Raw genomic sequence first — 25,691 nt, 5'->3', positions numbered from 1 at the left:
TGCGTGGGATTGGCCAATCTTTTATCGCGTCCACCTTTGAGTCCTCCATGGCGACATGGTCTTTTGAAATTGTATATCCCAGATATTGGAGTTTTTCCTTGTAAAACTCACATTTTTTGGGTTTCAAGTATAGATCGTTGTCGCGTAGGATTTGGAAAACCTGATTTAGGATTTTGACATGTTCCGCCATGGTTTTGGAGAAAACGAGGATGTCGTCCATATATACGGTTATCTTCCGGGCTGTGATGAGCTCTCTGAAGATCATGTTCATCATAGCTTGGAAGGTGGCTGGTGAGTTGGTCAGGCCGAAAAACATCACCGTGGGTTCGTAAGAACCTAACGGAGTGATGAAGCTCGCCTTCCACTCATCTCCTTCTTTGATGCGTATATTGTTGTATCCCCATCGCACATCCAATTTGCTAAAAATGATGGCCCCTTTTATCACATCCAGTAGTTCCTGGATTAGTGGAAGGGGGCACACATTCGGGATGGTGTGCGAATTTAAGTGGCGATAGTCCTGTACCGGGCGTAGTTTTCCATCCTTTTTCCCTATAAAGAAAAATGGGGCTGCTGTTTGCGAGGTGGATCGGATGTTCCTTGATGAATTTTCCTAATTTGTCGTGTTTTTCTGGGCTCAGGGCGTAGATTTTGGGCACTTGAGGTTTGAAGGTTGGTTTCAAGTCGATGGCATGGTCCCAGTAAGTGTGTTCTGGGAGTCGCTGCGACTTTCGTTCGCTAAAGATGTCCAAAAATTCGTGATGCGCCTTGGGAACTCTTTCCTTTAGATTGGTGACGATAATTTCGTCTTCCAGGTCTTGGTCGAAGCTGGCAAATCCTGACGGTTCGGGGGCCAGTTTCCGAATAACTGGGTCCCGGGTGGCCTGTTTTCCTGAGGGTTTATCTGGGAGATCAGGTTCTCCCTCATTTGGTGAAAGAGATGGCTTGTCTTGAGCCTTTCGTTTCTCTTCTGCGTATTTCCTTATGTCCTTTAGGAGCCATTTCCTTTTGAGGTATGCTCGTAGTCGGACACCAAACGTTCCGCTATGGTCGCGGAGTCCTACATCTTCCGATAGTCTTCGGAGATGTTCTAGGCGCTGTTTTTCGCGCTCATTGATACGTGGTTTGTGCCGTGGCTCCACGTTTGATAACCGCCTGCTGTATGGCGGTTCTTCCCTTGCCCTAGTGAACCCATGTGGTTGCTGGCATTTCTGGGGGCACCGATCGAAGTGCACTTCACGTCGCCTCCACTCAATGGAGGGATCGTGGTATTTCAGCCAATCTGTTCCTAGGATAAGGTCGTCTTTCCCTAGATTGGAGATAAACATCTGGACGCGCTCAGTATGCGTTCGTCCACTGATGTCCCGAATGGTGAGGTTCACATCCAAGGCGGATCGGATGAGACCTGCTTTATTGATGGTGTCATCGACATTCCGGACGCGAATGGGGTTGTTGAGTGTGTAGGTGGGGAAACGATGTCTTTTGACCCAAGTTTCGTTTACTATAACCCCTTCGCATGCCGAGTCGATGGTTGCCTTTGCTCCAGCGTTTTGACTCCTGTTTGATACTTTCACGTTCAGGCGTATGGGGGTGATGATACGGTCGTTCATTGCTCCGATACGAATACAAGTGCGGGCATCAAACTCGGGTCGTCCTTGACCTCTCTCCTTCGCTGGCGAGGGAGAGGTTAGGAAAAACGCTCCGCGTGTCCCAAGATCACTTCTCTTGCTTCATCTTCCCCTAGTTCTCCGAGTACTGCTCCGATTCGAGCAGAATGGCTGACGCTTCCGTCTCCCCGTCGTCCGTTAGGTAACATAGCGCGTTGCCCATGGTTCGTTTGGGGTCGTCCGGATGAGGTAGAGTGAGGACGTTCCATCGAAGGACCAGGTTGTGGTACCCGCTGGTCGTTGCGAGGGACATCCTCTGTCTCCATTCCTCGATATATTCCCGCTTGGTTTCCCATAGCGGGTGCGTCGTCTTCTCCTTCCAAATCAACCGCGCGGCTTCTTCTCCCTGTTGTACCCATGCGTCTTTTCGAGTTTCCTCGAGTCGGTTGAACGCCTCTGCGTCGTGACGGGCAGTCAGTATTCCAGTGTCCTGTTTTTCCGCAATGGTAACAGGCGCTTGGAGGCTTGCCGTCATATTTCCGTTTTTGGCTAAGGGCATTGCGCTTGCGTGTCGCGTCAATGTCCATGTCAACGACTTGGTTGTTCATTCTACGAGGGGCGTTTGTGGAATTGTAGCGGGGAGAGATTTGGTTATGAAAACGATTCAGATAATCACTTCGAAAGGAGGTGGAGTTGGCGAGGATGGCTTTTTGAGCTGTTCTGGCTCGCAGCCGTCCATCTATTTCGCAGGCTGTATTGATCCAGTCCTGAATGGTATCCTTTGGCTGGACTTCCTTGTCGTAAATTTTGTCCATGACGCGCGGGTCTAACCCGCGTTGGAAGTAAGGGACCTGCTCTTTATCGGAGATGTCGGCATCGGCGGCGATGAGAATGAATTGGTTGGAGTATTCATCAACCGTCATTCGTCCTTGGGAGAAGGCCATGAGTGCGCTTCGCGCTTTGTCGGTCTTGCCCGTCTCCCTAAACTGTAGCTTGAACTTTGCTAGGAAGTCTTTCCAGGTGCCTAGATCGGTGGGAGGGTCCGCTCCTACTGATTTTAGGAGGAAGTTTTCCGCCCAAGCTCCTGCCGTGCCATATCTCATGCATGAGAGCACAAGGGATATTTTGTCTTGATCGGTCTTGTACCGATCGGATTCTGCTGTGAAAAGAAGGAGGCATTGGAGCATGAATTTCTGGGATTCAATGCAGTCGCCTGTGTAATTGTCTGGGAGTTTGACTTTTCCTCTTCCGGGTTGTACTGTCGCGGAAGGGGGGTTTGTAGAAGTCGAAGCTTGTCCCGACATTTTGGCGAGTGGTTCGTTTCGGGTGTTGATCGGTGTTTGGTCTGGTGAGTCGGAGTCTGATTCCGAGGTTGTTTCCTCTTGCTCCGAGTCTTCGGGGATTACCGGCGCCGGTTCCCTGTATTGTGGGGCTAGTTCCCACTGAGCTTCTGTTTCGTTCCAAATATCCTCTTCTTCTGTTCCGTCTTCAAGGGTGAAGTAATAACGCCCGTTTTGGTATGAGCAGTTATCGTAATTCGGAGGGGCAGTTCCGTTATTGTCTTCGTAGACCCAGGAGTCCCCTTCACGCCGGATAGGGCGATTGTTGTGACGGAGTTGGTTATTGATGCGTCTAGTGCCGGGTGGGTATTCCTGGCCTAGGTCTTGCTCCAGAGTGTGTGCAGTAACGCTTTCTCAATGGGGGTCTATATCCCCACTGAGCAAGGTTATGAGAGAGGGTGTGGCAGCAAGCTAGTGCGAGCAAGGTAGGGGCAGAAGAGTCTATTCTAGTGTTACGACTGCTCGTCGGTAACCCCAAGAGTAGGAGGTTCTTCCCTAGGTCACTCGTGGAGGATGTGTGGAACGTTGGTCTCGACTGTACGTGTAGCACAGGAGCCAGAAGTGTATTGCGATATAGCAATGAAGACTGTAGTAGGAAGACTACAGTGGATGAGGGTTCCTGTATGTGAAGATACAGGGGAACGAAGGTTCCTGTATGTGAGGATACAGGAGAACGAAGGTTCCTGTATGTGAGGATACAGGAGAACGAAGAGAATAGACTGAAGATCGTCAGCCTATTCTATGGGCCTTTTATACTACTTTGGGAAGTAGGGCGTGAGAATACCGAATATGTATCTGTAGGTATTCTCTAAGTCGTCTCTCTCAATAACGACTACTCTTGTGCTTCTCCGTTGGTCTCCTTCCGGCCAGGAGAGACTAGGAGGTTCATGCCCTGCGTGTGAGTAATTTATAAGGCGGCGTTCCATGCCCGCTAATACAAGGCCCGTGATACTCGACCAATGATTGATGATCCATTGGGAGTGGATGACCAAGGTTAATATCTGTACCTTGGTGTACGCCTCAACCTGTGAGGCCGCGTGATATTTGTGATGATCGTATCGGAATAGACCGCCGTGTAGGCCTGATAGAACGTGATCATAACACTATCCAAGTCATACATTTACTATTTCTTTCTTCTCATTGGCTCTTTAGCATCTGTTCCTGCTATCTATGCTTAGATAATATATTCTAAATATTTAGGATTTTGTCATTGCTAATAGACTTTTACCTTATTACCTTCAGAACCCATAATGGACATTTCCCCTAACTTTTTATCTTTACTGTTTACTAGGTCTTGGTGCCCATTTGGTACTTACTCTTATTTTCTGTTCAATATTTACTCAGAAGCTCTATTTACTATAAAAAACTACATATAACTCTGGAATAAACCAGCTTTCACACTCCACAGTTTAGAGCTCATTCATACTCATCTCAACTATTGAAATCATTTTTGTTGACTTCTAACAACTTATCGTCCTCATTGTTCAGCCTTATTCATATTCATACTCATCTCTTTACTCATACCTCTTATCCCCCCTTGCATATTGTTAGAGTCTTATATGGCTTTTAAAGCATATAGTTGTTGGTTACAGCACTATCTTCTCATTACTGACCAAATCTCCAACACAGCTAACTAAACATTTAGTTAGTGTTCAATGCAGTCCTAAAACTATTCAGGCACTATAATCTCACACTTTTTATTGCTTCTCAGTACACCTTTAATTTCTAGAGTCATCACTAACAATTCCTTGTATATTAGATACTAGCTCTAGCACCCTTGCTCCAAAGGTTGTTTTAGTATTGTGCTTAGCACTTAGAAATGCCTCTAGTATGTCAACATATTCCCAAAGTAGTATAAAGGCCCATAGAATTGGCTAAGAATATTTAGTCTATTCTCTTTATTTACTGTGGTCTTTCTACCATAGCTTTTATGGACCATTGCTCTTGTTTACTGTAGTCTCTTCTATTATATACTCTGAATATTATCTGCTTCTATACACTCATATAGTCAAGGTCATTATTTAACTTTTCCTCATCATATGACATAGAAAAAAACCTCCTACTCTTGGGGTTACTAAATAAGCAGTTCATAATACTCACTTTCGAAAGTCATTACTAACAATTCCTTGTGTATTAGATACTAGCTCTAGCACCCTCTATACTGAAGGTCTATCTGGAAAAACCTCCTCTTTTAATTAGACCTAATTATTCAAAATACTAATCTGAGCTAATTAGAATATGTTATCCATAATCAACTCTATAATCAAATCTATAAGTAAAGGTGACATTGTCTATACTACTATAGTTCTATTGGAATCTATAATCTAATTACAGTTTTACACATTTCAAATCCAAATTGTGTAAGTGCTACAATCTTATTTTTACTGTATTCTTTATTTTTTATTAGTTTACTATATTATTGTCTAGTGCCCAAATTCAAATATCAGCCCTGATTTTTAGGGCATTTATTGACCTCTTTATATATAGAATAGATAACAGATAAATGTGTAAGAAAATCAAAAATGTTGAGATTGCCTTATTTATATCAATATATTTAGGTTACCAGGTAAATAATTTAGACCTTGTGGCTTAGTACTTTAGAACACTAGTCTGGGGTATATAGGCATAAGATTGTTGGTTCAATTCTAGTAATAGGCAAGTTTATAATAAGGTGTGACTTTATTTTGATTAGTAATCTTTATAAATACTCTAGGGTAGTAGTAGAGAAACCATAAAACTAGGTTGGTTGATATTTTTCCAAAAATCCATATAATAAATTAGCTTTAATTATCTCTAATCAGATCTTATAATTTCAAGATTAAAGAGGGAGTAAGCTAAAAATCCTTAATAGTAATTAGTAAAAATATAGCTATATTTATGCTTAACTATGGCTAATTTAATATGGAGCTTTTCCCTGATGTTGTTTTAGTATTATACTCAGCACTTAGAGATACCTCTGGCATATCAATGCACCCCTATTCTCACAATGCAACCTAAGCTTCTAGATATTGACACTCTGTGCTTTATTCACCTATAGGCCATTTGCATTGAATAGCACCTATGTGCTTGAAAACAAAAAAAATAAAAAGATAGCCAAGCTTAGTAACATTGTGACCAGCTCTATGTGCTTGCAGAAAAAAAGAGAAGCAAGTCAATAAAAAAGATTCAAAAAAGTGATCAATATATCTCTATATGGCTGCATAGCTGATAATAGCAGTAGGAACATCTACATGCACTGTATTAGCCAATCAGTCAGTCTTTGACATTTTAACTTATAATTTGCCCCATGTATATATAATAGACTCAATCATCAACAACCTGGAAACAAGCAAGACAACACAAATAGCAGGATGATTGGCAATATTCTAGCAGTATTCACAAAATGCATACCCGAAATAGAGCAGAGGTCAGCTGGTCAGATACACACTCCATGACTAGGCAGTGCAACTGCAATATATACTATACATAGTAAGTTATGTCTAGCAGCTCATCTAGCTCTTAATGGGTTCTCTACAAATTGTCTTGGTCCAGATAGAAAGAACAATTTTTTACAGAAAAAGGATCAGGGGCTATCCAGCTGTAGATCCCTCCTCAATCCCATGTTGCCATAACGTGGAGGGACGAGCGGGAGTAACAAAGCACGCGTGACCAAACAACAATAACGCCCAACGTGACTCGGTGGCGCCCTTCATCAAAGTTTACGGAAATGCAAATTCCCCCGCACGCCCGATTTGTTTTTGAAATGAAGTTCGCAGGCCAGGCAGCTTCAAGGAGCTTATCATCTGGCGCGGGCGCGGGTGCACATTCGATCGTCATCAGCGTCCCAATATCGCTCGAGCGCGGCCTTGCAGCTCCTTGCAGCGTGCAGATATGGGTGCAGACAGGCAGATACGGGCACAGCCACCGAATGTCTTGGGGTCGATGACGCTCGCCTGTCCGAAAAGCTTCGACCCAATGGTATCGAAGAAGAATCGCGCGAGCCGCGTATCGTACGTACGTACGTACTGCAGTCTACGCTCGCACGTACGCACGCACCTGCCTGTCCCCTTCACAATGCAGTGCCGTCCGCACCAGCCTTCACGTGCACGTAACAGAGCTATTCCCTCGGACTGCGCCCTCCAGACTTACTTATCATAAGCAGGCCCACACGAATCGACGCGCGCGACTTACGTCTGCATCAGCGCGTACACAGTCGCACACACGCGCACACACACGCTTTTAATTAAGCCCTCGCCCCTTCACATGCACAGCCCTGTCACGCCATGCACGATACAGGCCGCCGCGTGCCCGACCCAGCCGCCCATCTGAGTCAGGTACTTACTTGCCACGCACGGGGCCCCCGCCATCGGCGAGGCAAAATACGCGTCCGCGGCTAGTGAGCATTAGTCACGCGAACCAGAAGGTTCGGAACTGCGCGGGTGGGTGAGTAAGTCGGTCGATCGACGGGTCGGCGTCGCGCTCGGGGGCTCGAGTCCGTTCGTCCGTCCGTCCGCGGGTGGGTGACAGCACGCGGCGTCGCGGTGCATCGCAGGCGCAAGGGGATACGGAGCGACGGAAGCACGGAAACGCCACCGGAGCAGTGGAGAACAATGAAACAAAGTGTGGCTGGTTGATAGGGGGTCTCCGCGCAGGCTTCTCAGAAGTCAGTGTGCGTGCGCACGCACACACCCGCACATACGCACCTCGCCTAGCGTCCACGCCCCGCCAGGACTCCCACGCACGCCCCCCGGCGAGTGTGGCGTCTCGCCACCGCGCGCGCGGACGCCGGTCTTGGGCTTCGGATTGACGAGAAGCGGGAGGTCAGTAAGCACTGCGTGGGGAGACGCGACGCGACACGGTACGAGGCTTACAGCACCACGGAAACGGGGACACGCGGGCGAGATGAACGCCGGGAGATTGATTAATTGACAGAAGGAGCCCGAACGGACAGACGGGCGGCCGGGCGGGCGCGCGGGGCAGAAGTCCGGGACACCGAAAGCGAGCTGGCGATCGCACCGCGCATGGGTGTGTGCTCCCATCGCACATAGTGGCGTGCTGCTGATCGTAACCAGAGCCGGTGGGGGACGAGACACCCGGAGACTCCACACCACGCATTGTGCGTACTCACAGGTCGGCCCATCAGACAATCATCCTCGAACGGGGCGCTGTCGGCCGTAAGCTATCCCATATCGACGGGGCCTCGCGGACGACCCAATTCGCCCCTATGTAGCACGCCTTCATATAGCGCAAACGTTCGATCCAGCGCACAGCGAGCCCAACTGCATACGACACGGTATCGTCAGCCTAACCACACACATACGCGCACACATACCCAGTTCGTGATCCCCGTCCTGCGATAGCCCGCACCTTGCAGCGGTGCAGCGAGCTAGCAAGAAGGCGCCGAGGAAGGAAACCCCCAGGGCCAGCCAGCGAGCGTCGTCGCGCGAGCCAGTGAGACACCGACCCGCGACGCCGGCGCGGCACGTGCACACCATATACCATATATGTCTTTACCTCCGCGCGATCGGGGGCCCAGCAGCGGGACCGCGCGCTCGGCGCCCGACGTAGGCGGAGGCTTTCGTGGGCGCAGGCGTGCGCCCACGGGTGGGCTGCGCGCGAGGGGAGGGGGCGGCAAAATGCAGGACGGGATTGGAGGGAGCGCATAGGACGAGACAGGACACGGCGCAGGCTCGTGCGTGCGTCGTCTCGTGGAGTCATCGCACAGAGACGCGCGGGCGTGGGAGCGTGGATGGAGGCGGGTGCATGGAAGCCACGGCCGTCGCAGGGTCGCGGCGGCACGCACGAACGAGCGCATGCAAAAGCGGCGGTCGCGGTTCACCCGCTGCCAGAGCGCGTCGCGGTCCGAACCCAGTGCGGTCGCGGTCGCGGTTCGGCGCCTCCTCCTCGTCCGCCTTTGTCTTCGTCATCGTCATCGTCTTCGTCGCGATCGCGGTCGTGGTCGTGGTCGTGGGCGTGGGCGTCTTCGGCACCGCGTCGGCATCGGCACGCCCATATCCAGTCGGGCGTGAGAGGCGTATCATTGTCCGCGTCTGCATCTATGTCCTTTTGGCATGGCATGAGCTCGCGCAAAGACGTGGACGCAGACACAGACACATACATGGACGTAGAAACGAGAGGCAAGACGCAAGACGCAAGACACAGACACAGACACAGACAACAGACATGCAACGCACAAACGTGGGCGCAAACCTCGCCGCGCTTCGAAAACAGCGGGCTCGCAGAGGTCTCCCGATCGGGATGCCGCTGGCGAAGTGCTGCTGGAGGTAGTGCCAGTACGGCATCTGGCAACGCGACACTTCGCATTCACGCACTCAGAAGGGCTGAAGAAGGCTGAAGAAGGCTGAAGGAGAGGAAGAAGGCCCGGACGCGCCCTCCGTACGAGGACGGCTGTCTCATATCTGCCACCGGCCAGCCCAAAGATCGGACTCGGACGCAGGCTCGGAATCGGACTCGGAATTGAAATCGGATTAGGCAGAGGCAACGACACAGGAATAAGAATAGGCATGAGCGTAGATAGGCATAGACGTAGGCATAGATAGGGATTGGAGTAGGTGTAGAGGCGGCGGCAAGAAGGAAGGACGCGCGAGATGACGGTGCGGCGACAAGACGCGGCAGGCGGACGACAGCGCGACGACAGGACGACGACAGGCAGCCGGAGGGAGGGAGAGAAGCGGAAGCCTGGGGGGACTCCACCGCAGAAGCGCCGTCGGGCACGGCGAGCTAGCGAGCAATCAGGCAAGCTGCTGGGTCAAACGAACGGGCGCGGCGCTTCTTGCTACCACAACCGCACTACGCCTGATATGTTTCAATTTTTCAATTTTTTTGGGGGTTCCCGCGTACGGATGCATCGCGCTCGGCAGGCGCCGCTCGAGCTACGGTGGCGGGCGGACAGGCAGGCAGGCAGGCAGGCGTGTACGACGCGCACAGATCGATCTGGCGCCAAGCAAAAACAAAACTAAGCACAAAGTTGGCGACGACGCGCGATCCAGATAATGATGCCCCGCGCCGCGACGCGCTATGCCTGATGGACCACCATCATCCTGCGCGTGCTCAGCGCGCGGATCTCGCCGACCCTGCCGACCCTGCCGCTGCTGTTGGTGGCGGTGGGGGCTGGTGGGTGGGGACGGCATGCGCAGATCGATCTGGCGCTAAGCGCAAAGCAAGTAAGCATAAAGTTGGCGGCGGGCGGCGACGCTGTTTGGCGATGGGGCGTGTGTGCGTGCGTGTACGTGAGGGGACCCAGATCGATCTGGCGGTGCGTGGCGCGCCCGAGCTCGACGCGCCCGAAATTCCGAGTTGCCGTGCGTTTCTCCATGCATGCATGCATACATACATACATATCTCCGTCTGACCTGTCCTGCGCGGGCTGCGAGCGTCCGACGCACGCGTTCTCCTTCTTTTTCCGCTCGCGTTCTGGCGTTCTGGCGTACCGTTATTCTAGCAAGAGGAGGAGGAGACGATGACTGTCGCGTCACGGATGCGCTTCGGTGTCGTCGTGATTGATGGCCGTCGCGCGGGCGTTCGCTGTCCGGCGTGCGTCGGCCATTGATCCTGTCACCGTCCGATGGCCTCCTAGTTCAAAGGCCCATGCCCCCGATCGCGCCATCGCTCGCGCGACGCGACCTGGCAGCGCCGCGCTTTCGAAGGGCCGCGGGCGACGGAGTGCGCTGCGCGTCTGGATCGCGCGGGGGCGAAGGCTGGCGAGGGATCGCAGAAGGGCAGAAGGGCACGCTCACGGGGGGCGGGGAAGCGAGGGCGGGCTGCGATCGTTCGGCTTGGGGTTTGCTGCGGGGATGAGGGTCGTGATGGCTTGGGGGCTTCGTGATGGGAAGGTGGGACGGGGCGGGGCCGGTACTTAGCGGCAGCGGCTAGGACGGTGTGGTACGGGATATGGCGTGCCGAGGGCGGCAGCGGTGGGGATCGAAGGGCGTGGAGCGCAGAAGTTGCCAGAAGGAGAGAGTGCAAGAGGGAGGGGGTGCGAGGTGTACGGCATGTGTGTCGGGCGACAGGGGAGGCTCTGGCGGATCGATCTGGAGGGGACGTATGATGGGATGCAGGGAGGCGGAAGCGCGAGCGCGAAGGCGAAGGCGGTGACGGGGGGCGGGTGGTGGACGGACGGGTGGCGGGGAAGGGCGGTGCAGCATCGTCGTTGTGACAGGAGCATGGAGGGGCGCGAGGACGAGGACGAATGGACGAAAGGATGGGCTCGGGGACATGAGAAAAAGACAATGAAAAGGAAGCCAGGCACGGCCGGGGTACCCGACGTCGAGGGCCTCGCGAGGTTCGGGGTCACGAGGCGCAACGCGCGGAGGTGATGGCAACACGCACAACGTGCAGCGCACAATACGGGGAGGCTGGGGGAGCAGGAGTAGGGAGCAGGAGCAGGAGCAGGAGCAGGAGCAGGAGCAGGAGCAGGAGGACGGGGCAGTGATCGGGGCTAATCTCGGAGGAGAGGGACGATCTGTGAGCGAGGGAGGACGCGAGAGGGATCCAAGTCGATATCGCCGGAGGCAGATCTGATGGGAGAGTGTGTGGTGGGATGTCGCCGGGGAAGGGGGAATTGGATATTACGGTGAGGCCTCGGGGGGCAGGGACGAACCGGGGTGGTTCGTCCGAGCGGGTCGGTTCGTCTGTCGCGGGGGAGTGGCAGTGGTCTGGCAGCCGTGGGGAGGAGGGCTGGGGAGCCGAGCTGTGGGAGGGCGGGGGCTGGACGGTCCATCAGGCACGGGAGAGGAGAGAAGCGAGGCCCCGTCCCGGTCGAGTTCCAAGGAGCGTCTCTCTCTCTCTGCGGATGCCAGTCCGACACGAACAATGTCTGCCGCTCAAATACGCCGCCCCCTCCCTCCCGACCCGCATCCTCCCCCTCCCCCTCCACACACACATGGACGACCCCAACTCCTTCGACCACGCCCCCGTCCAGCTCAAGGGCGAGCTCATGGACTTTGACTTTTCCATCGACATGGACCACCGCAAGCGCAGACGCAACCGCACAACCCAAAGCTGTCTCAACTGCCACACCTCCAAGCGCAAGGTCTGTCCCCGTCCCCGTGTCCCCCCGCCCTCGCTCTCGCCCCCATCTCCTCTCCTCTCCGCCCTGCCCGATCCCCGCCCCCGCTCACGTGCCCGTCCTGCAGTGCGACCGCAAGCGCCCCTGCCAGCGCTGCATCCAGCTCGGCCTCGTCCGTGCCCCCCTCCCCTTGCCCTGCTCCCCCGCCCTGCTGACCCCGTGCCCTCCCTGCCCCGCCCCCACAGACCGGCCTCTGCGTGTACGAGGTCGACGACCCCGCTCTCAGGTCCGTGCTCCCCCCACCCCGTGATCTGACGCGTCGCTCACCCCCAGTCCCCCACCCGCCAGAGACGACCCCACCATCGACGAACCCACCCGCCTCCGCAACCGCATCGCAGAGCTCGAGTCCCTCGTCCGCGAACTCCGCGGCAAGCCCCACCCCCGCTGGGCCTCCTCCGCCACAGCCCTCAACGCCAGCCCCAACCCCCAAGCCCAGGGCTCCTCCATCGCCGCCACAACCGGCGCGGGCCTCGCCCTCTGCGACGGTGACCCCTCCGACCGCTGGCACTCCCGCGCAACGAAGCGCCGCCGCTCCATCGACGCGCCCCAGCTCTCCCGCACCGCAGGCCCCATGTCCCCCGCACACATCGGCGGCCTCCCCATCAACGCCCTCGGCCCCATGAACATCCCCGTCGGCATGAACGGCCTCGGCCCCATCGCCATGGGCATCGACATGGGCCTCGACGCCCACCCCATCCCGGCCTCCGTCAAGTCCGAGCCCGGCGCAGCGGACTTTGCCCACGGCGCGATGCAGCACCAACAGCAGCACCAACACCATCAGCAGCACCATCAGCAGCAGCAACAACAACAACAGCAACAACAACAGTCGTACCCGTACCGCTTCACGCCCTCCCCAGACGGCGCGGGCGGCTCCGTCTCGCCCTACGCCGCCTTCCCGCCCTCCTCCTCCTCCTCGACCGCCTACTCCCCCTACGGCTCCGCCTCGGGCTCCGCCTCCTCCACCCTCGGCTCGTCCTCCGCCCACGCGCACCCCGACTCTGCAGACAGCGACCTCGGCGGCCTCGACCTCGACGCCGCCGCCGTCGGCATGGACGACGCGCTCGACCTCGCGCTCGGCGAGTACTACTGCCAGTGCCTCACAAACCCCGCCGCGGGCACCCCGCTCGTCGCCCTCGCGCAGACGCTGGCGCAGTCGCTCGCCGCGCTGCGCGCGCTGCCGGAGCACCAGCAGCAGGGCCACGGCGGCGGCGGCGGAAGTGGGGGCGGCGGCGGCGCGCAGGAGGGCGTGCAGCGCGCGCGGATGGCGCGGTGTCGGCTCGTGAGGCGGATGGAGGAGCTCGAGGGGGTGCTGCAGTGAGTCGCCGTCGCCGTCGCTTTGGGTCGCGCGCGTCGCTTACCGTCTGTTCCCCCTTTTTTTTCTTTTCTTTTTTTTCGCTTTTCGCTGGTCGGGTAGTGGGTCGTATGCCGGCGCGGCGGGCGCGCAGCATGCTCATCAGCAGCACCATCATACACAAAACGGCGCGCTGCACCAGCATACCCAGCAGCACCAGCAGCACCAGCACCAGCACCAGCACCAGACGCATCAAAACCAGCAGCAGCAGAGCCATCACGCCACACACTCTCACGCGCATCACCAGCAGCAGCAGCAGCAGCAGCAACAACATCAGCAAAACCACCACCACCTCCAACAACAGCAACAGCAGCAGCAGCACGCGCGGTACGCGTACGCGTCCGACGCGCTGTCGTCGTCCACGTCGACGACGACGGGGACACCGCCCGGGAGCGACGTCTCGGAGGACCTGACGCCGCTCTCGCTCTCCTCGCTCTCCTCGCTCTCGTCCGCGGGCGAGTATGCGCACGCGCAGCATCCTCACCATCACCAGCAGCACCCTCAGCACCAGCAGCACGCGCACCAGCACCAGCAACATCACCCACAGCACCAGCGGCACGGCGCCGGGAGCGCGGGGAGCGGCGGTGGTGGGTGGAGCCCGAGCGCGGCGTTCAACCCGTATTTCCCGCCGCTGCAGGAGGGCGCGCAGGCGCAGGCTCAGGGGCAGGGGCAGCATCCACAGAGCCAGGGGCAGCGGCAGCGCGAGAACTCGGGGCGGGGGAAGGAGGACGCGGGCGTGGATGTGGGCGTGGGGGGGATGGGGTTGGGCGGGGACGTCGGCGTGATGGGTGTTGTTGGCGTTGGCGTGGGCGTGGGCGTGGATGAGTTTAGGTTGTGAGATATGTGTGGAGAGGACAGTTCGTTTTTTTTCGGCGTGGGGGCGGATGATACCTGATACCTTTCTCTTTCTCTCTCTCACTCTCACTCTCTCTCACTCTCTCATTCTCATTCTCATTCTCTCTTCTGTCACCGTCTCCGTGCGTGCTCCGGCTGCGTGTGTCACCATCAGCCCTCTCTCATCTGCTCTCCGTCCATCCGTCTGTTCTGCCCAGCCTGTTTTCTTCCATTTGTTTTTGCTTTTTCTCAATTACGGACCTTCGCGCTATCCTATCCCACCACTCGTCGCTGTACCCTACCCACCCATATATCCCTATCCCTATCCCTATCCCTATCCTATCCATATATCCTATCCGTCCGTCCGTCCGTCCTCATGCACATTCATGCACACATGCGTACATATATACATGTTCCCACAGCCCCGCTCTCGCCCCCGCCCGTCGTATATATATATATCCCGCCTCGCGCGCACGCTGCTCCCAGGACACTTCTGCCGCTGCCGCTACCGCTACACACATACCATGCCGCGCTCGTGCTCGTGCTACGATGAGATGCGAGGCGAGGCGGTGCGCTGTAGGGCCTCGCATCTCTGTTTTTTACTTACTCGTCTGTTTTTTTTTTTACCTCTTTGTTTTTGTTTTTGTTTTTGACTTTGTTTTTTGACTTTGTGTTTGTTTTGGGTACGGTACTACGGTCAGCGACGAATAGATACCCCGCTTTTCGGCGTGTTTTGTTTGATCTTGTGGAGTCTCGGGCTCGTGCGCGCGCGTTCGTGCGTGCAGCAGTTGAAGCGTTGAAGGACTGTGCTATGATAGGACCGCAGACGGACGGAGTTGCGGATTTCGACGCGCGTTTATGATGGGGATCGACGCACGCATACGGGTTACTATTACAGTATATATCTCGGACGGCTTTGAGACGTGTCTGGCTGACTCTGGCGCACTTGTAAGCAGCTTGCATATATATATCCGTCCGTCCGTTCTCCGAGTATCGCATCGTTGGCGGATTGACGGTCGAGTCCGAGTCCGAGTCCGCGAAACGCCTGCGTTGCACGCTGGGACGGGATCAGAACCGCACGGCCGTTGAGAGTCTCGAGTCCCGACTTGGGTCGTAAGCACGTCGTCTCGTAGTCTCTCGTCCGAACACCGAACGGGGCGGCGTGGGAAGCAAGAAGCGGGAACCCCCATCCCCCATCTCAGAGCGCGTCGCCGAGCTCGGCAGAGGGTCGAACATGAGCCTCAGCCTCAGCCTCAGGCAGCAGCCCCTCAGCGGCACCCAGCTGCCCAGTGCCCGCCCAGTGCCCGCCCACATCGACTCGCGACTCGCGACACGCGTTCAATCTCACAGGTCCGCCCCGGGACGCTCGTCCGTCCAGTCCAGCACTCATCGACCGGTCGCCAACAAGCCGCTGTTTTTTACAGTTTCCAATGCCCAAATCGAGCGACCGCATCCTTGTTCCCGATATATCCAGCGCAACCTAAAAAACTTCGATTGCTGTTACAGTATGTACTGTAATCAATCAACTATAGTAATCAGGCTGTAATCAGACCCCCGCAGGCGCGTCGAGGCTTCGGCGTGACCCCGCGCCCGCGCCCCATTGGTCGAGCAGCTGGAAGCCCACGCCCAAGCCCAAGCCCAAGCCCAAGCCCAAACTATTACAGTACGTGTAGAGGGAGATCGAGGACTCCCACGCGCGAGACGAGTCGCGGGGCTCGCTCGCCATCTCGATCCCCCCGGATGGATGTGTTCGGCGGGCGGTGCGCTGGCACACGCTTCGAGGCGAGGCCTCTGCGCTGCGATGCCCTGCCGGCTCGGCACACGGCACAAACTCGCGCGCGGGGGGCAGTGGGGTGGAGCGTTCGCCACCCTCAATCGTGGGTCGGCGCTCAGCGCCCAGCGCGCGCGCGCGTGCGTGTGTCACATACATGCATACGTGCGTGCGTGCGTGCGTGCATTGCACACGTACTGTACAGGAGATTCTGGGCTCCTGGATGCGCGCGATGCGCGACGGGGCAGAGACCGGCGGAAAGAAAGCGGGTGCAATAGGGTGCGATGCAGCACTGCGGCCCCTCGAACCAGGCCGAGAAATCCCAAGTGCCCGTTGTGGGGAGGCCACTGGCGGCCGACCGCGCCCCCGCGAGCGCGCACGTACGCACGCGCGCCCCGTGGGGCAGCGAGCTCGCGCTTGCGCTCGTGGCAGCGCCTACCCCGGTGGCACAGGCGCAATCTGCGCAAGCCCGGCCAGTAGCCCACATAGATAGGTGTCAATAGTTCCTGTACTTCACTCAGCGGATTTGATTGGACGCGACGAGGTCGCCGAGGGCACGCATGCTCGGAAGCCGGGCGCGCTGCGCTGTTGTGCGTCCCACGCTATAGATCCCGCCAAGTTATCGCCAGCTACTCGAGATCCCAGCCTAACTCGCACGGGATAGATTGCGCGAGGGCCTCGGCCGCGCAGACTCTAGAGGCAGACAATTGAAGGTGGATGGCTAGGTGGGTGGACGGAGCACACGGTTGGGAGAGAAGCCGGGAGAGGAGAAAATGCTGGGCTGCGGCTATTTTTGTTGTGGGTGTGAGCGCCAAGAGAGAAACCGCTTGCGAGAGGGCGCCGCGGGCGGAGGGTCTCTGGGCCTTGCATGGGCGCCTAGTATGCGGACGGCGAGGATCGCATGTGAACAGAAGGTGGCCGTGCATCGCACGTTCGAGGACCATTGGAGATACCTTACTTATGTCCGGGGCACGCATTCGCATTTGGTCTGTGCGGTGGACTCGCCCAGGCGCGTCGGTTGTCCGCACAGAATGCCGTGATATCATAGATGAATGAACGGACGTACAGACGGACGGATGGATGGATCGCACAGACGGACTGTTGCGCGCGTCCGCAGGCTTCTTCCACTCGAGGAGAACAAGGCGCATGCGCGCAGGGTATAAGCAGCACCACGGGCTCTATTCATTCCATCCGGTCCGAAATACCACATTGCCATTGCCCCCCGTCGCTCTGGAGCACGCACGCACGCACGCACACTGTCCATTCATGTTATGTACACGGGGTACCTCTGTCACACCGAGCGGCCACTCGGGCTGCCTGCTGTATACTCGTACTGTACCTGGCGCAGCCACCGGAACCGTGGACGCGAGCACGCAGATGACGTAGTGCACTCACGAAGATAGCACCGGAGCGCGCGATCGTGGCCCCCACAGCACCCGCGCGCGACGTGTATACTTACGCGCGCTGCGCTTCTACGAGCCGCACGCGGGGAGGAGGGCGTCTTCGACGTCCAGACGGAACCGGAACACGCGCTGGCGCGCCGGGTCCGCTCTGCGCGGGCGCGGGGCCTCCCCCGGTGTCCCCCCCGCGCCGCCCTCCCCGCCGTCGTGCCCGCCGTCGTCGTCGCGCCCGAGCTCCCACATGTCGCGTTCGACGAACAGCACGGACCCGTCGCGCCTCACGAGCACGACGCTCGCGAGGCGCGTCCCGTACGCACGGTCCGGCTCGGGCGGCGCGAGCCGGAGCGGCAGCGGCGCGACGGCGATTGTGTTGCGCAGCTCGCCGCGCGTGTGCGGGGGCGGGTCCGCGCGCCATCTGTTCCGCGTCGCGCGTGGGTGGTGACAGTTGACCCGAGGTGGGCGCAGGGTGGGAGGGTCATCGGCGTCGAGGTCGGCGAGGTGGGAAGATAGGGGTGAGGGTTGGTGATGTGCATATGCGCGTGGAGCGGAGTCAGTCGAGGGGCAACCGAGGACGACGGCATGGGCATGATCGAGAGAACGGGACGGGTAAACGGAGGATCGGAGTGGGGGAGCGGAGGCGGGCGCTAGTGCCATTATGCCAGGCCCCGCAGGGCTCGGGGAAGGGGCGGCACGCGGGTGCACTCGCACAACACAGTGTGGGTGGGAAAAAAGTTTGGAACGACAAAGGAAGTGGCATAGCCCGAAATAGAGATAAGGACCGAAACGGAAGACAATACAATGTTGATGCTGATCGGGACGCGACGTGCGCAGGGACCAACAGACAAGGGGATAGAAGGCAGGGCGGCAGGGGCGTCACGGCGAAGATGTACGGAAGAAGGAAAGGGAGAGGGCAAGGAGGAAGCGAGAAGCGAGAAGGAAGGGGGGGGGGGAGGGCACGGGAGAAGGCACGCACGTCAGCAGCGCGAAAAGCCGTTCCGTCAGCTCGTCCGGCGTCGTGTCCGACGTAATCTCAGAGAGCACGCCCTCCAGCGCCGCGGTCCCGCGCACGACCTTTGGCCACGCGTCCGCGCCGCGCCCGTCGATGCCATTGGAGAGGCCCCCGCAGGCGCGCTCGGCAGGCGTGAGGCCGCGGGCTGACAATGCGCCGCCTCCTCCGCCGTTGGTCACGAGCACGGCGTCGAATTCGAGCTGAGGCCTAGAGGGCCCTCTCCTCTGTGAACGGGAAGCCTCGAGAAGCAGGAGGTTGAACCCTGCATAGGCGGTGTCCTTCTCCTGCTGCACGAGCTCCGCGACGTGGTCCGTGAGAGTGTGCGCACCGGGCGCGAGCAAGAAAGACGAGACGAGACGCCCGCGGGATGAGCGGTAGGATGCGCTCGGCTCGGTGATATTTGTCCTGCGGGACGCGAGGAGGGGGTAAAAGGCGATCGTCACCATCGTGTAGGGCATACGGAAGAGGACGGATCGAGCGTGCGGGACTCACAGGAGGGCCAGCCGCCCGGCCCGACATAGGCCCATCCAGGTCCCACCGGCGAGCAGATCGCGGCCGGAGAGCACGCTCGTGTCCGCGTCCGTGCCCATGGCTGAGATTGGGTTAGCGTTCGAGGCAGACGCTGGAGAAGAAGCTGCCGTGGGGGTCGCGGACGTGGAGGCCGAGTCGGTGCGTGCGACGGGCTCGAAGGAGTGGAAGTGTGCAGGGGCCGTGGGACGGTCGAGGAACTCGTCGCGATTGGCGCAGAGGATGCTGCCGGACGCCGCGGTCAGCAGGAATGCTGGGTGGGAAGCAGGCGCGAGGCCAAAAGACGGGGACGCACAGCGCGTAGTCTGGATGGTCGAGGGACCAGAATGCGACACACATGATGACAGTGAGAGGCCGGTCGAGGATCCGTATTGGCTATCTCTGGCTATCTGTCGCAGGACGCGAGGAAAGTCGCTTGCGAGTTCGTTCGTGAAGATTGAATTGAATAGGGTTCAGGGCGCGGGGGGAAATCAAACCAAGGGCGAGGATCCAGACTGCTGCGATCGAGGCAAGGGAGAAGACAGCTGCAGCAGGGGGGGCTGTGGATCACGACACTGGGTTCTCGAGCTCGACAGACAGGCGACGCCGACAAGCAAGGAGCCGAGTGGATCACGAGCTGCGAGGAAATCAGCAGTCTTGCGACTGAGTTCGGACGTGGTGAGAGGCAGAGGCTGCTTTTGGCATCATGCACCCTCTCCTCGGACAGAAGGGGCACGGGCTTACCACAACGGTGACAGTCTCGACGAGACTTGCCTCTCGATGCGTTATTCTGGAGATGCGTCCCAAACAACTCTGGGAAAATATCCGGCAAGCGCTGGTCCTGGGGGGCTCGGCTGGGCAAGCGTAGTGGGAGGGAAGACGACGTGGGATGGTTTGGTCTCGAACGAACGATGGGCTGCTTCTGCAAATGTGCTCCTTGTCCACGTCGCTGAACAAGAGCAGGGGCAGAAGTCTCGAGATCGATGCGCATTTTCAGATTCCGATAAAGTGCACAAACCGCGCGATCTCAGCAGCACGTAGCGACTTGGCGCTAGAGACTGGAAATGACACAACTCAAAATAAATTATCCAGCCACCGGTAATCACCCAATACGTCAGGTACGAAATAGAGAGGAGCGGCTGGGCTGGCGGTTGCGAGCGACGATGCGAAAGCCAAAACCTGAAGTGTCCAGTATGGCTTCATCGTAACACGTGCTAGCCCTCTTCGAGATCAGCTTCAGGCTCCGAGTCCACCTGCCGCCACGCCCTTCTCTGGCAGCAACTCACCGACACGAGCGCGTCCTTCGATGCCGACATGAAGCGCACATCGATAGTCGTCGTCGACAATGGTGCGTGCACCATCAAAGCTGGCCTGGCCAGGCTTGTGCAGGATCCCAGGTATGGTTAGCTACGTCCGCGGCCGCAAATTGCTGATCCTGCAATTTCTCCATTCGAGGGTAATCCCCAACGCCGTCATCCGTTCCAAGGGAGACAAGACAACCTACTTTGGTCACGAGTTCTACAAATGTCGCGACCACTCATCTCTGCACTATCGCTTGCCTTTTGAGAAGGTACGCACTGGTGCCCTTCTAGCGCTGCATGGACATAGGACGCGATCTCGTCACCCATTCAGGGTTATTTGGTCGACTGGGACGCCCAAAAGGCCATCTGGGACGGGATGTTCTCAGAGGACGTACTCGCCGTGAGTCCCTTACATGAACTGGATGATGCTATCCTGCTGATCATATCGTGTCAGATTGATACTTCTGAGTCATCTCTATTGATCACAGAGCCGTACTTCAATCTTCCGAATATACAAGAGGTCTATGACCAGTTTGTGTTCGAAGAGTACGATTTTCAGTCTTACTATCGCTGCACACGTAAGTCGCAAAATCCTCGTCAGCGAATAGACTGGATCTATTTTTTATCGCTCGCCCCAGCGGCTTCTCTTGTACCTCGTGGTCGGCTTTTTTCGAGCGTGCCGCACCCTGAATGCGTGCTCATCGTGGACTCTGGATTCAGTTTCACACACATAGTTCCTATCATGGACGGCGCCGTGCTCTGGTATGCGGTGAAACGGTCAGTTGTCACAGCTCGCACGACGTGATTTCCGCCTGGCTGATGATCATCACGGCCTGCGCGCAGGATAGATGTCGGAGGTAAGCTCCTGACGAACCAGCTCAAAGAGCTCGCGTCGTTCCGGCAATGGAACATGATGGACGAGACATACATAGTGAATGAGGTCAAAGAGACCTGCTGCTACGTCTCGAACCAATTTTCGGCCGATCTCGAGATTTGTCGGTTCGTCCCACCTTCCCTGCCCCAAACAAACACGTTTCCTGATGGATCACGTCAGGACGAACCCGAAACATAACCCCATCCTTCAGGAGTATGTTCTACCAGACTTTTCTACCAATAGACGCGGTCATGTAAGGAAGCCAGATGAGATGGCTTCGGAGACGGATCAAGTGCTATATATGGGCAACGAGAGATTCTCAGTCCCTGAGATCCTTTTTCGTCCTGACGATATAGGTAACAATGAACTTCGATGCCAGTGTCTGTGGCACATCTGATCCACTGATGGCTGTCAGGCATGGGACAATCTGGCGTCGCGATGACTATAGCACACTCTATTGCGCTGCTACCCGAGGATCTTCAAGGCATGTTCTGGGCTAATATTGGCTTAATAGGCGGGAACGCAAAGTTCCCAGGTTTTGCTCCAAGGCTGTGAGCGCACATGCTATCACCTGGTCCGTGGTCACCCTGATAGGTACATTAATTCCGCAGCCTTTCCGAGCTGCGGTCTCTAGCTCCAGTGGACTGTGAAGTCGTCATCTATGAATCGGAAAAGTAAGATGTCCTGTTTGCACCTGTGCCTTCCATTTTCTCATGTCGTTCGCTGTCAGTCCAATCTTGGAAGCTTATCGCTCCGCGATGGCTTTCGCAAATCAACCGGCTTACTCCGATCGTATAGTGACGAAGGCAGAATATCAAGAAGGCGGCAGCAATGCCTGTCGGCGGAAATTCAGAGACTGGAAGAATGCGGGGAAGGAGAAAGACGGGTTAAAAAATACCGGGAAGGGTAAAGAGCGGATACGAGCTGAGGCGGAGAATCCGGCGCCTTCCCAGACGTCCAAAGCTGTGAGGACGAGAACGAGAACGGTGTCGACTGCCAAGCGTCGGTGAAGGGAACCTTGTACTTGGCATGATGGTTCATTTCGAGATGAGAAATTAGTGTGTCGTTCTTTCTTATTCGAAAGGCGATAAGAGGCTGGGCGTTTACACCGCTCCTATTGTAGGATTATTGAAGCATCTTCCGATGAACGTACTATAACATATGTCTGTACTACGATTAAACTTGTACCAGCCGTCTTCAAGTGGCGGCGATGAGGCGATCAGCTTCTCCAGAATGTTGGATGATGAGTCTGTGCGGAATAACGTCAGTTACATTTTCTTGGTAATGCTGTAGGCATGCTCACTCTTTCACCCAGTCACTTTCTGCAGAGAAGGAAAACGCGTGTTCCCATGCGTCATCACTAACATTCTCCTCGATATCAAGCCAAACCTCGGCTGGCATGGCACGCTCGGGGACCATGAGCGCCTTGATTTGTTGCTCAGGGGCTGACTCGCTGGCCCCCACAGATTCCAGCTTGGACATGACATCGCTATACTGTGTGCCTCTGCGCATCTGGAGCCTGCCTAAATCACTACCCTCCAACTTGAATATGCTGCTAGACCTGTGGCATTCCACCACCACCAGACGGCAGCCTAATGTTGTCCACTGAACGCAGTTTGCCCACGGGAACGGGGAGTTTCCTTCGACCTTGAGAGGGTATGCCTCCTCTTCGTCCGTCATCGATCTAGCTGGGGATATGGGCATGCAATGATTATCAACCTCCGGCACGCCTGGCATCACACTCGATACGTAGTTGACGGTCAACTCCTCAACGCCCTCGGCGACATGTACGTGCGAGCCAGTGACAAGGCCAACATATCGACGGAACGAGTGAGGTTCGACCTGATCAGCCGCATCAGGGAAGGCCCGCAGGATGGCCCCCTTGCTGACCGCAAATACAATGTAGGTCCCGCATTCGATCTGTCGGGGACGCGTGCCGCGTGGTGTCAGAGCTTCGGGGCGACTGTCCTGAATTGGTCCCTGTACAGCGAAGAGCGTGTCGAGGCCGCGCTTATCGGATGGGGTGATGACATCCTGGAACGGAAAGGGAGTTGGTGGATCGACCGTGATGTCGACCGTCAAGTCGGGAGGATGGATGGTCAGGTGTGTAGGCATGGGGGGCGGTCCAAAATTGGGATTGGTGAGTCTCCTCAGTGGCTTGATTTATGCGCGCGTGCTGGATACCAAGCGGAGATCTGAATGTCGTGGTGTGACCACCGACAACGTCGATCCGCCGTTCTTTATGACAATGCGAACGCTTTTGACGCAGGGCCTGAATCATGCCACTGCGTTTTTCTGGTGTGAGGTTCTCGAACCATTGCTGTTACGCTTTCCAGTTAACATGCCACCACTCGTCTTTTGGTGAGCAGACCGATCGACCAATATTCTCAACTTTTGGATATAAGTACCTCCTGTCTGCAGCGATGGTAGAAACGCTCCACAGCAACACATCCAAGCACAATCAACTCAGATCCCGACAATCATTGACATTTTATGATTCTGAGGCTGGCTCTTGATACATCGAGCTTGAACGCAAGATCCTGCCTGCAGAAATCCTTCACATCGAGTCCCGAGTCTGTCAACGAGGCTTGTTTGTCAGCAAGTGAGGATGTATTAGTCATATGTTTCACTTCTTGCACCGCGCCGTGACGATCCTTCGCTCCATCCCATGTGCTTTCCGTCGTGTACATTAATCCCAGGAATACTTTGAGTTTTGAACTGCTCCTATCTTGCATCTGTTGAGTTTCGTCATGAGCAAGCAAAAATCCAAATCTCAAGGACAATCCTCAGGGCTTTACAAGCCCGAATCAATCAAGGCAAGAGTCTTGTTGCGAGCAGCCATTGATGCTAACTGTTGGAGCGTGAGCAGGATGTGGCGGAATCTATAGGAATAACCGCGCTGTCTGATACCGTAGCATCCGCACTCGCAAGCGATGTCGAGTACCGAATACATCAGGTGGTTGAGGTGAGCATGTTGTGCATTTCTCATACAAGCCTAACGCGAATCAACACTAGGAGGCATCTCACTTTATGCGCCATGCGCGTCGCACGACTCTGACGACATCTGACATCGACCAAGCCCTCCGTGTCCTAAACATCGAACCTTTATACGGACACTCCGCCCACCATCCACCTTCTTTCCGCCGTGCGCTTCCGTTCCCCCAACTTCCTTCAGCGGGTCCCGTATACTTTGTTGAAGACGAAGAGATCGACTTTGACCGCGTGCTGAAAGAGGACAAGCTCTCGCTGCCTAATGGGGTGCGGTGGACAGCGCACTGGCTCGCCGTCGAAGGCGTCCAACCTCTCATCCCAGAAAACCCACCGGCTGTCCCGCGCGAGGAGGCACCCGCACCTCGCATCAATGGGAGTGCCCTTCCGCTTGCACCATCGCCCGGAAAGCGGCCATCACAGCAGCAGCAACAGGCGGCCCAGCAGCAACAACAGCTCGTGAAACAGGTCTTGTCTCGCGAATTGCAACTGTACTATGCGCGCTTGACATCGTCTCTCCTCCCGCCGTCTGCAACGGATCTCACAAAACGCGCCGCGGCGCTTGCGAGCCTACGACATGATGCAGGGCTACAAGCACTGCTACCGTACCTGGTTCGTTGGGTGGGTGAAGGCGTCGTAGGGACGCTGAAGGAAGGCCTTCAAAGTGATAACGATGGGCGCGTGTTGGAGGTGCTGTTAGACGTGATTGCTGCCCTATTGGATAACGCAGCATTGTTCATAGAACCATATGTGAGTTTTATATCTTGCGACTCATCCTCTCACTCTAGTTCATATTGGGTCTCCCGCTAGCTTCACCAAATCCTGCCCCCCGTTCTTTCCACACTACTTCACTCAAGCCTACCAGCTGCTCACAATACACACCTCCGCACTTCCGCTGCATCTACCTTGTCCCGCGTCCTCACTCAGCACTCGACAACCTACCCCTCCTTGTCACCACGTATCATGAAAACACTCCTACTCGCGCTCCTCTCTCCGGGGAAAAGCCGTGGTACTCGTGAAGGTGCGATCAAGGGTCTCATAGGCGTGGGGAAAGAGGCGGTCCGCAAGGGCCTCGTCGAAGCGGGCGGCGCCAAGGTAGTCGGAAGTGAATGTATGCCGGGCGAGGACGGTGGACTGGGCGACGCGGTCATGGAAGCCTTCAAAACGCTACATCCACCTTCAGAGTACCCAGTGTCAATTAGGGAAAACGACGATTCCATTTTTGTTGCCCACCTGAGGGAAAAGCTCGGCGATTTTTTCGCCGAACGGTTACTAGGCGATGCGGAGTGGGCGAGAGCGATCCTGGGAAGTGGTTGATTCGCGCCTGTTGAGTGGGTTTTGGCTGATGAATGGTTCTTGGACTCTTACGAAGTATTGTCCTGCTTGACAATTCAAGACTACCAGATTGGTCCGGTGTAATCCCAAGGCTCATCTTCGTATTAGAATCGTCAAAATCTCAAGGGTCGTCTTTTCTTCGAATCGGGCAATGCAACAATGCCTCAACTGGAGAGGTGGTATGGCACATCGTGACGAGTGGGGGCTCCTTATTCACATATTGGAGGTGGGAAAGATGTAGCATTATTCTACGTTTCGGCATCACATCGTAGTTGTGAATGGGAATCAACTTCGGCAGGTATGAGTGATG

At 56.3% G+C, this 25,691-nt stretch overlaps 12 protein-coding genes across 12 annotated transcripts; 6 read left to right on the top strand and 6 right to left on the bottom strand.

Annotated features, from left to right (window-relative positions):
* Positions 1–419: 419 nt before the first annotated feature.
* Positions 420–1,607, bottom strand: HETIRDRAFT_317583 (uncharacterized protein; the record flags this gene model as incomplete). Its single annotated transcript, XM_009547826.1, has 1 exon — positions 420–1,607. One exon carries the CDS (start codon positions 1,605–1,607, stop codon positions 420–422), a length of 1,188 nt encoding a protein of 395 aa, XP_009546121.1.
* Positions 1,608–1,684: 77 nt separating this feature from the next.
* On the bottom strand, positions 1,685–2,908 carry HETIRDRAFT_317507 (uncharacterized protein; the record flags this gene model as incomplete). Its single annotated transcript, XM_009547825.1, has 1 exon — positions 1,685–2,908. The coding sequence occupies one exon, from the start codon at positions 2,906–2,908 to the stop codon at positions 1,685–1,687; it is 1,224 nt and encodes a 407-aa protein (XP_009546120.1).
* Positions 2,909–6,326: 3,418 nt separating this feature from the next.
* On the top strand, positions 6,327–9,278 carry HETIRDRAFT_426881 (uncharacterized protein; the record flags this gene model as incomplete). The annotated part of the gene is made up of 11 exons (XM_009547824.1): positions 6,327–6,350; positions 6,383–6,412; positions 6,700–6,937; positions 7,195–7,366; positions 7,451–7,592; positions 7,636–7,747; positions 7,856–7,948; positions 7,996–8,039; positions 8,169–8,221; positions 8,284–8,374; positions 8,460–9,278. The coding sequence occupies 11 exons, from the start codon at positions 6,327–6,329 to the stop codon at positions 9,276–9,278; spliced, it is 1,818 nt and encodes a 605-aa protein (XP_009546119.1).
* A 799-nt stretch (positions 9,279–10,077) lies between these two features.
* HETIRDRAFT_439910 (uncharacterized protein) lies at positions 10,078–10,594 on the top strand. The gene has a single exon (XM_009547823.1). It carries the CDS (start codon positions 10,262–10,264, stop codon positions 10,445–10,447), a length of 186 nt encoding a protein of 61 aa, XP_009546118.1. The 5' UTR covers positions 10,078–10,261; the 3' UTR covers positions 10,448–10,594.
* On the bottom strand, positions 10,078–11,663 carry HETIRDRAFT_458870 (uncharacterized protein; the record flags this gene model as incomplete). The annotated part of the gene is made up of 4 exons (XM_009547822.1): positions 10,078–10,812; positions 10,933–11,217; positions 11,273–11,598; positions 11,657–11,663. The coding sequence occupies 4 exons, from the start codon at positions 11,661–11,663 to the stop codon at positions 10,522–10,524; spliced, it is 909 nt and encodes a 302-aa protein (XP_009546117.1). The 3' UTR covers positions 10,078–10,521.
* A 216-nt stretch (positions 11,664–11,879) lies between these two features.
* On the top strand, positions 11,880–12,378 carry HETIRDRAFT_317558 (uncharacterized protein; the record flags this gene model as incomplete). Its single annotated transcript, XM_009547821.1, has 4 exons — positions 11,880–11,975; positions 12,079–12,123; positions 12,197–12,237; positions 12,300–12,378. Coding segments are annotated over 4 exons (261 nt in total), but the record flags the coding sequence as incomplete, so codon positions are not given.
* A 3,364-nt stretch (positions 12,379–15,742) lies between these two features.
* Positions 15,743–17,115, bottom strand: HETIRDRAFT_451255 (uncharacterized protein; the record flags this gene model as incomplete). The annotated part of the gene is made up of 3 exons (XM_009547820.1): positions 15,743–16,066; positions 16,125–16,402; positions 17,034–17,115. 3 exons carry the CDS (start codon positions 17,113–17,115, stop codon positions 15,743–15,745), a joined length of 684 nt encoding a protein of 227 aa, XP_009546115.1.
* A 483-nt stretch (positions 17,116–17,598) lies between these two features.
* On the bottom strand, positions 17,599–19,243 carry HETIRDRAFT_240525 (uncharacterized protein; the record flags this gene model as incomplete). Its single annotated transcript, XM_009547819.1, has 5 exons — positions 17,599–17,782; positions 18,341–18,781; positions 18,869–18,943; positions 19,031–19,129; positions 19,200–19,243. Coding segments are annotated over 5 exons (843 nt in total), but the record flags the coding sequence as incomplete, so codon positions are not given.
* A 954-nt stretch (positions 19,244–20,197) lies between these two features.
* Positions 20,198–22,068, top strand: HETIRDRAFT_318154 (uncharacterized protein; the record flags this gene model as incomplete). The annotated part of the gene is made up of 10 exons (XM_009547818.1): positions 20,198–20,280; positions 20,339–20,453; positions 20,516–20,584; positions 20,639–20,762; positions 20,823–20,961; positions 21,028–21,183; positions 21,239–21,414; positions 21,474–21,609; positions 21,670–21,732; positions 21,789–22,068. The coding sequence occupies 10 exons, from the start codon at positions 20,198–20,200 to the stop codon at positions 22,066–22,068; spliced, it is 1,341 nt and encodes a 446-aa protein (XP_009546113.1).
* A 187-nt stretch (positions 22,069–22,255) lies between these two features.
* On the bottom strand, positions 22,256–23,173 carry HETIRDRAFT_104812 (uncharacterized protein; the record flags this gene model as incomplete). The annotated part of the gene is made up of 2 exons (XM_009547817.1): positions 22,256–22,307; positions 22,362–23,173. 2 exons carry the CDS (start codon positions 23,171–23,173, stop codon positions 22,256–22,258), a joined length of 864 nt encoding a protein of 287 aa, XP_009546112.1.
* A 635-nt stretch (positions 23,174–23,808) lies between these two features.
* On the top strand, positions 23,809–25,681 carry HETIRDRAFT_156224 (uncharacterized protein; the record flags this gene model as incomplete). Its single annotated transcript, XM_009547815.1, has 4 exons — positions 23,809–23,874; positions 23,928–24,023; positions 24,074–24,796; positions 24,857–25,681. The coding sequence occupies 4 exons, from the start codon at positions 23,809–23,811 to the stop codon at positions 25,361–25,363; spliced, it is 1,392 nt and encodes a 463-aa protein (XP_009546110.1). The 3' UTR covers positions 25,364–25,681.
* On the top strand, positions 25,166–25,681 carry HETIRDRAFT_439909 (uncharacterized protein). Its single transcript, XM_009547816.1, has one exon. The coding sequence runs from the start codon at positions 25,396–25,398 to the stop codon at positions 25,651–25,653; it is 258 nt and encodes an 85-aa protein (XP_009546111.1). The 5' UTR covers positions 25,166–25,395; the 3' UTR covers positions 25,654–25,681.
* Positions 25,682–25,691: the final 10 nt, after the last annotated feature.

The sequence above is a fragment of the Heterobasidion irregulare genome, assembly GCF_000320585.1.
Source record: "Heterobasidion irregulare TC 32-1 unplaced genomic scaffold scaffold_05, whole genome shotgun sequence".
Taxonomy (NCBI): domain Eukaryota; kingdom Fungi; phylum Basidiomycota; class Agaricomycetes; order Russulales; family Bondarzewiaceae; genus Heterobasidion; species Heterobasidion irregulare.
This window is presented reverse-complemented; position numbering and strand designations above follow the sequence as displayed.

What these genes read in the sequence shown, in the direction of transcription:
- HETIRDRAFT_439910 (XM_009547823.1), top strand. Translation starts at nt 10,262, where the DNA reads ATGCATGCATACATACATACATATCTCCGTCTGACCTGTCCTGCGCGG.
- HETIRDRAFT_439909 (XM_009547816.1), top strand. Translation starts at nt 25,396, where the DNA reads ATGGTTCTTGGACTCTTACGAAGTATTGTCCTGCTTGACAATTCAAGA.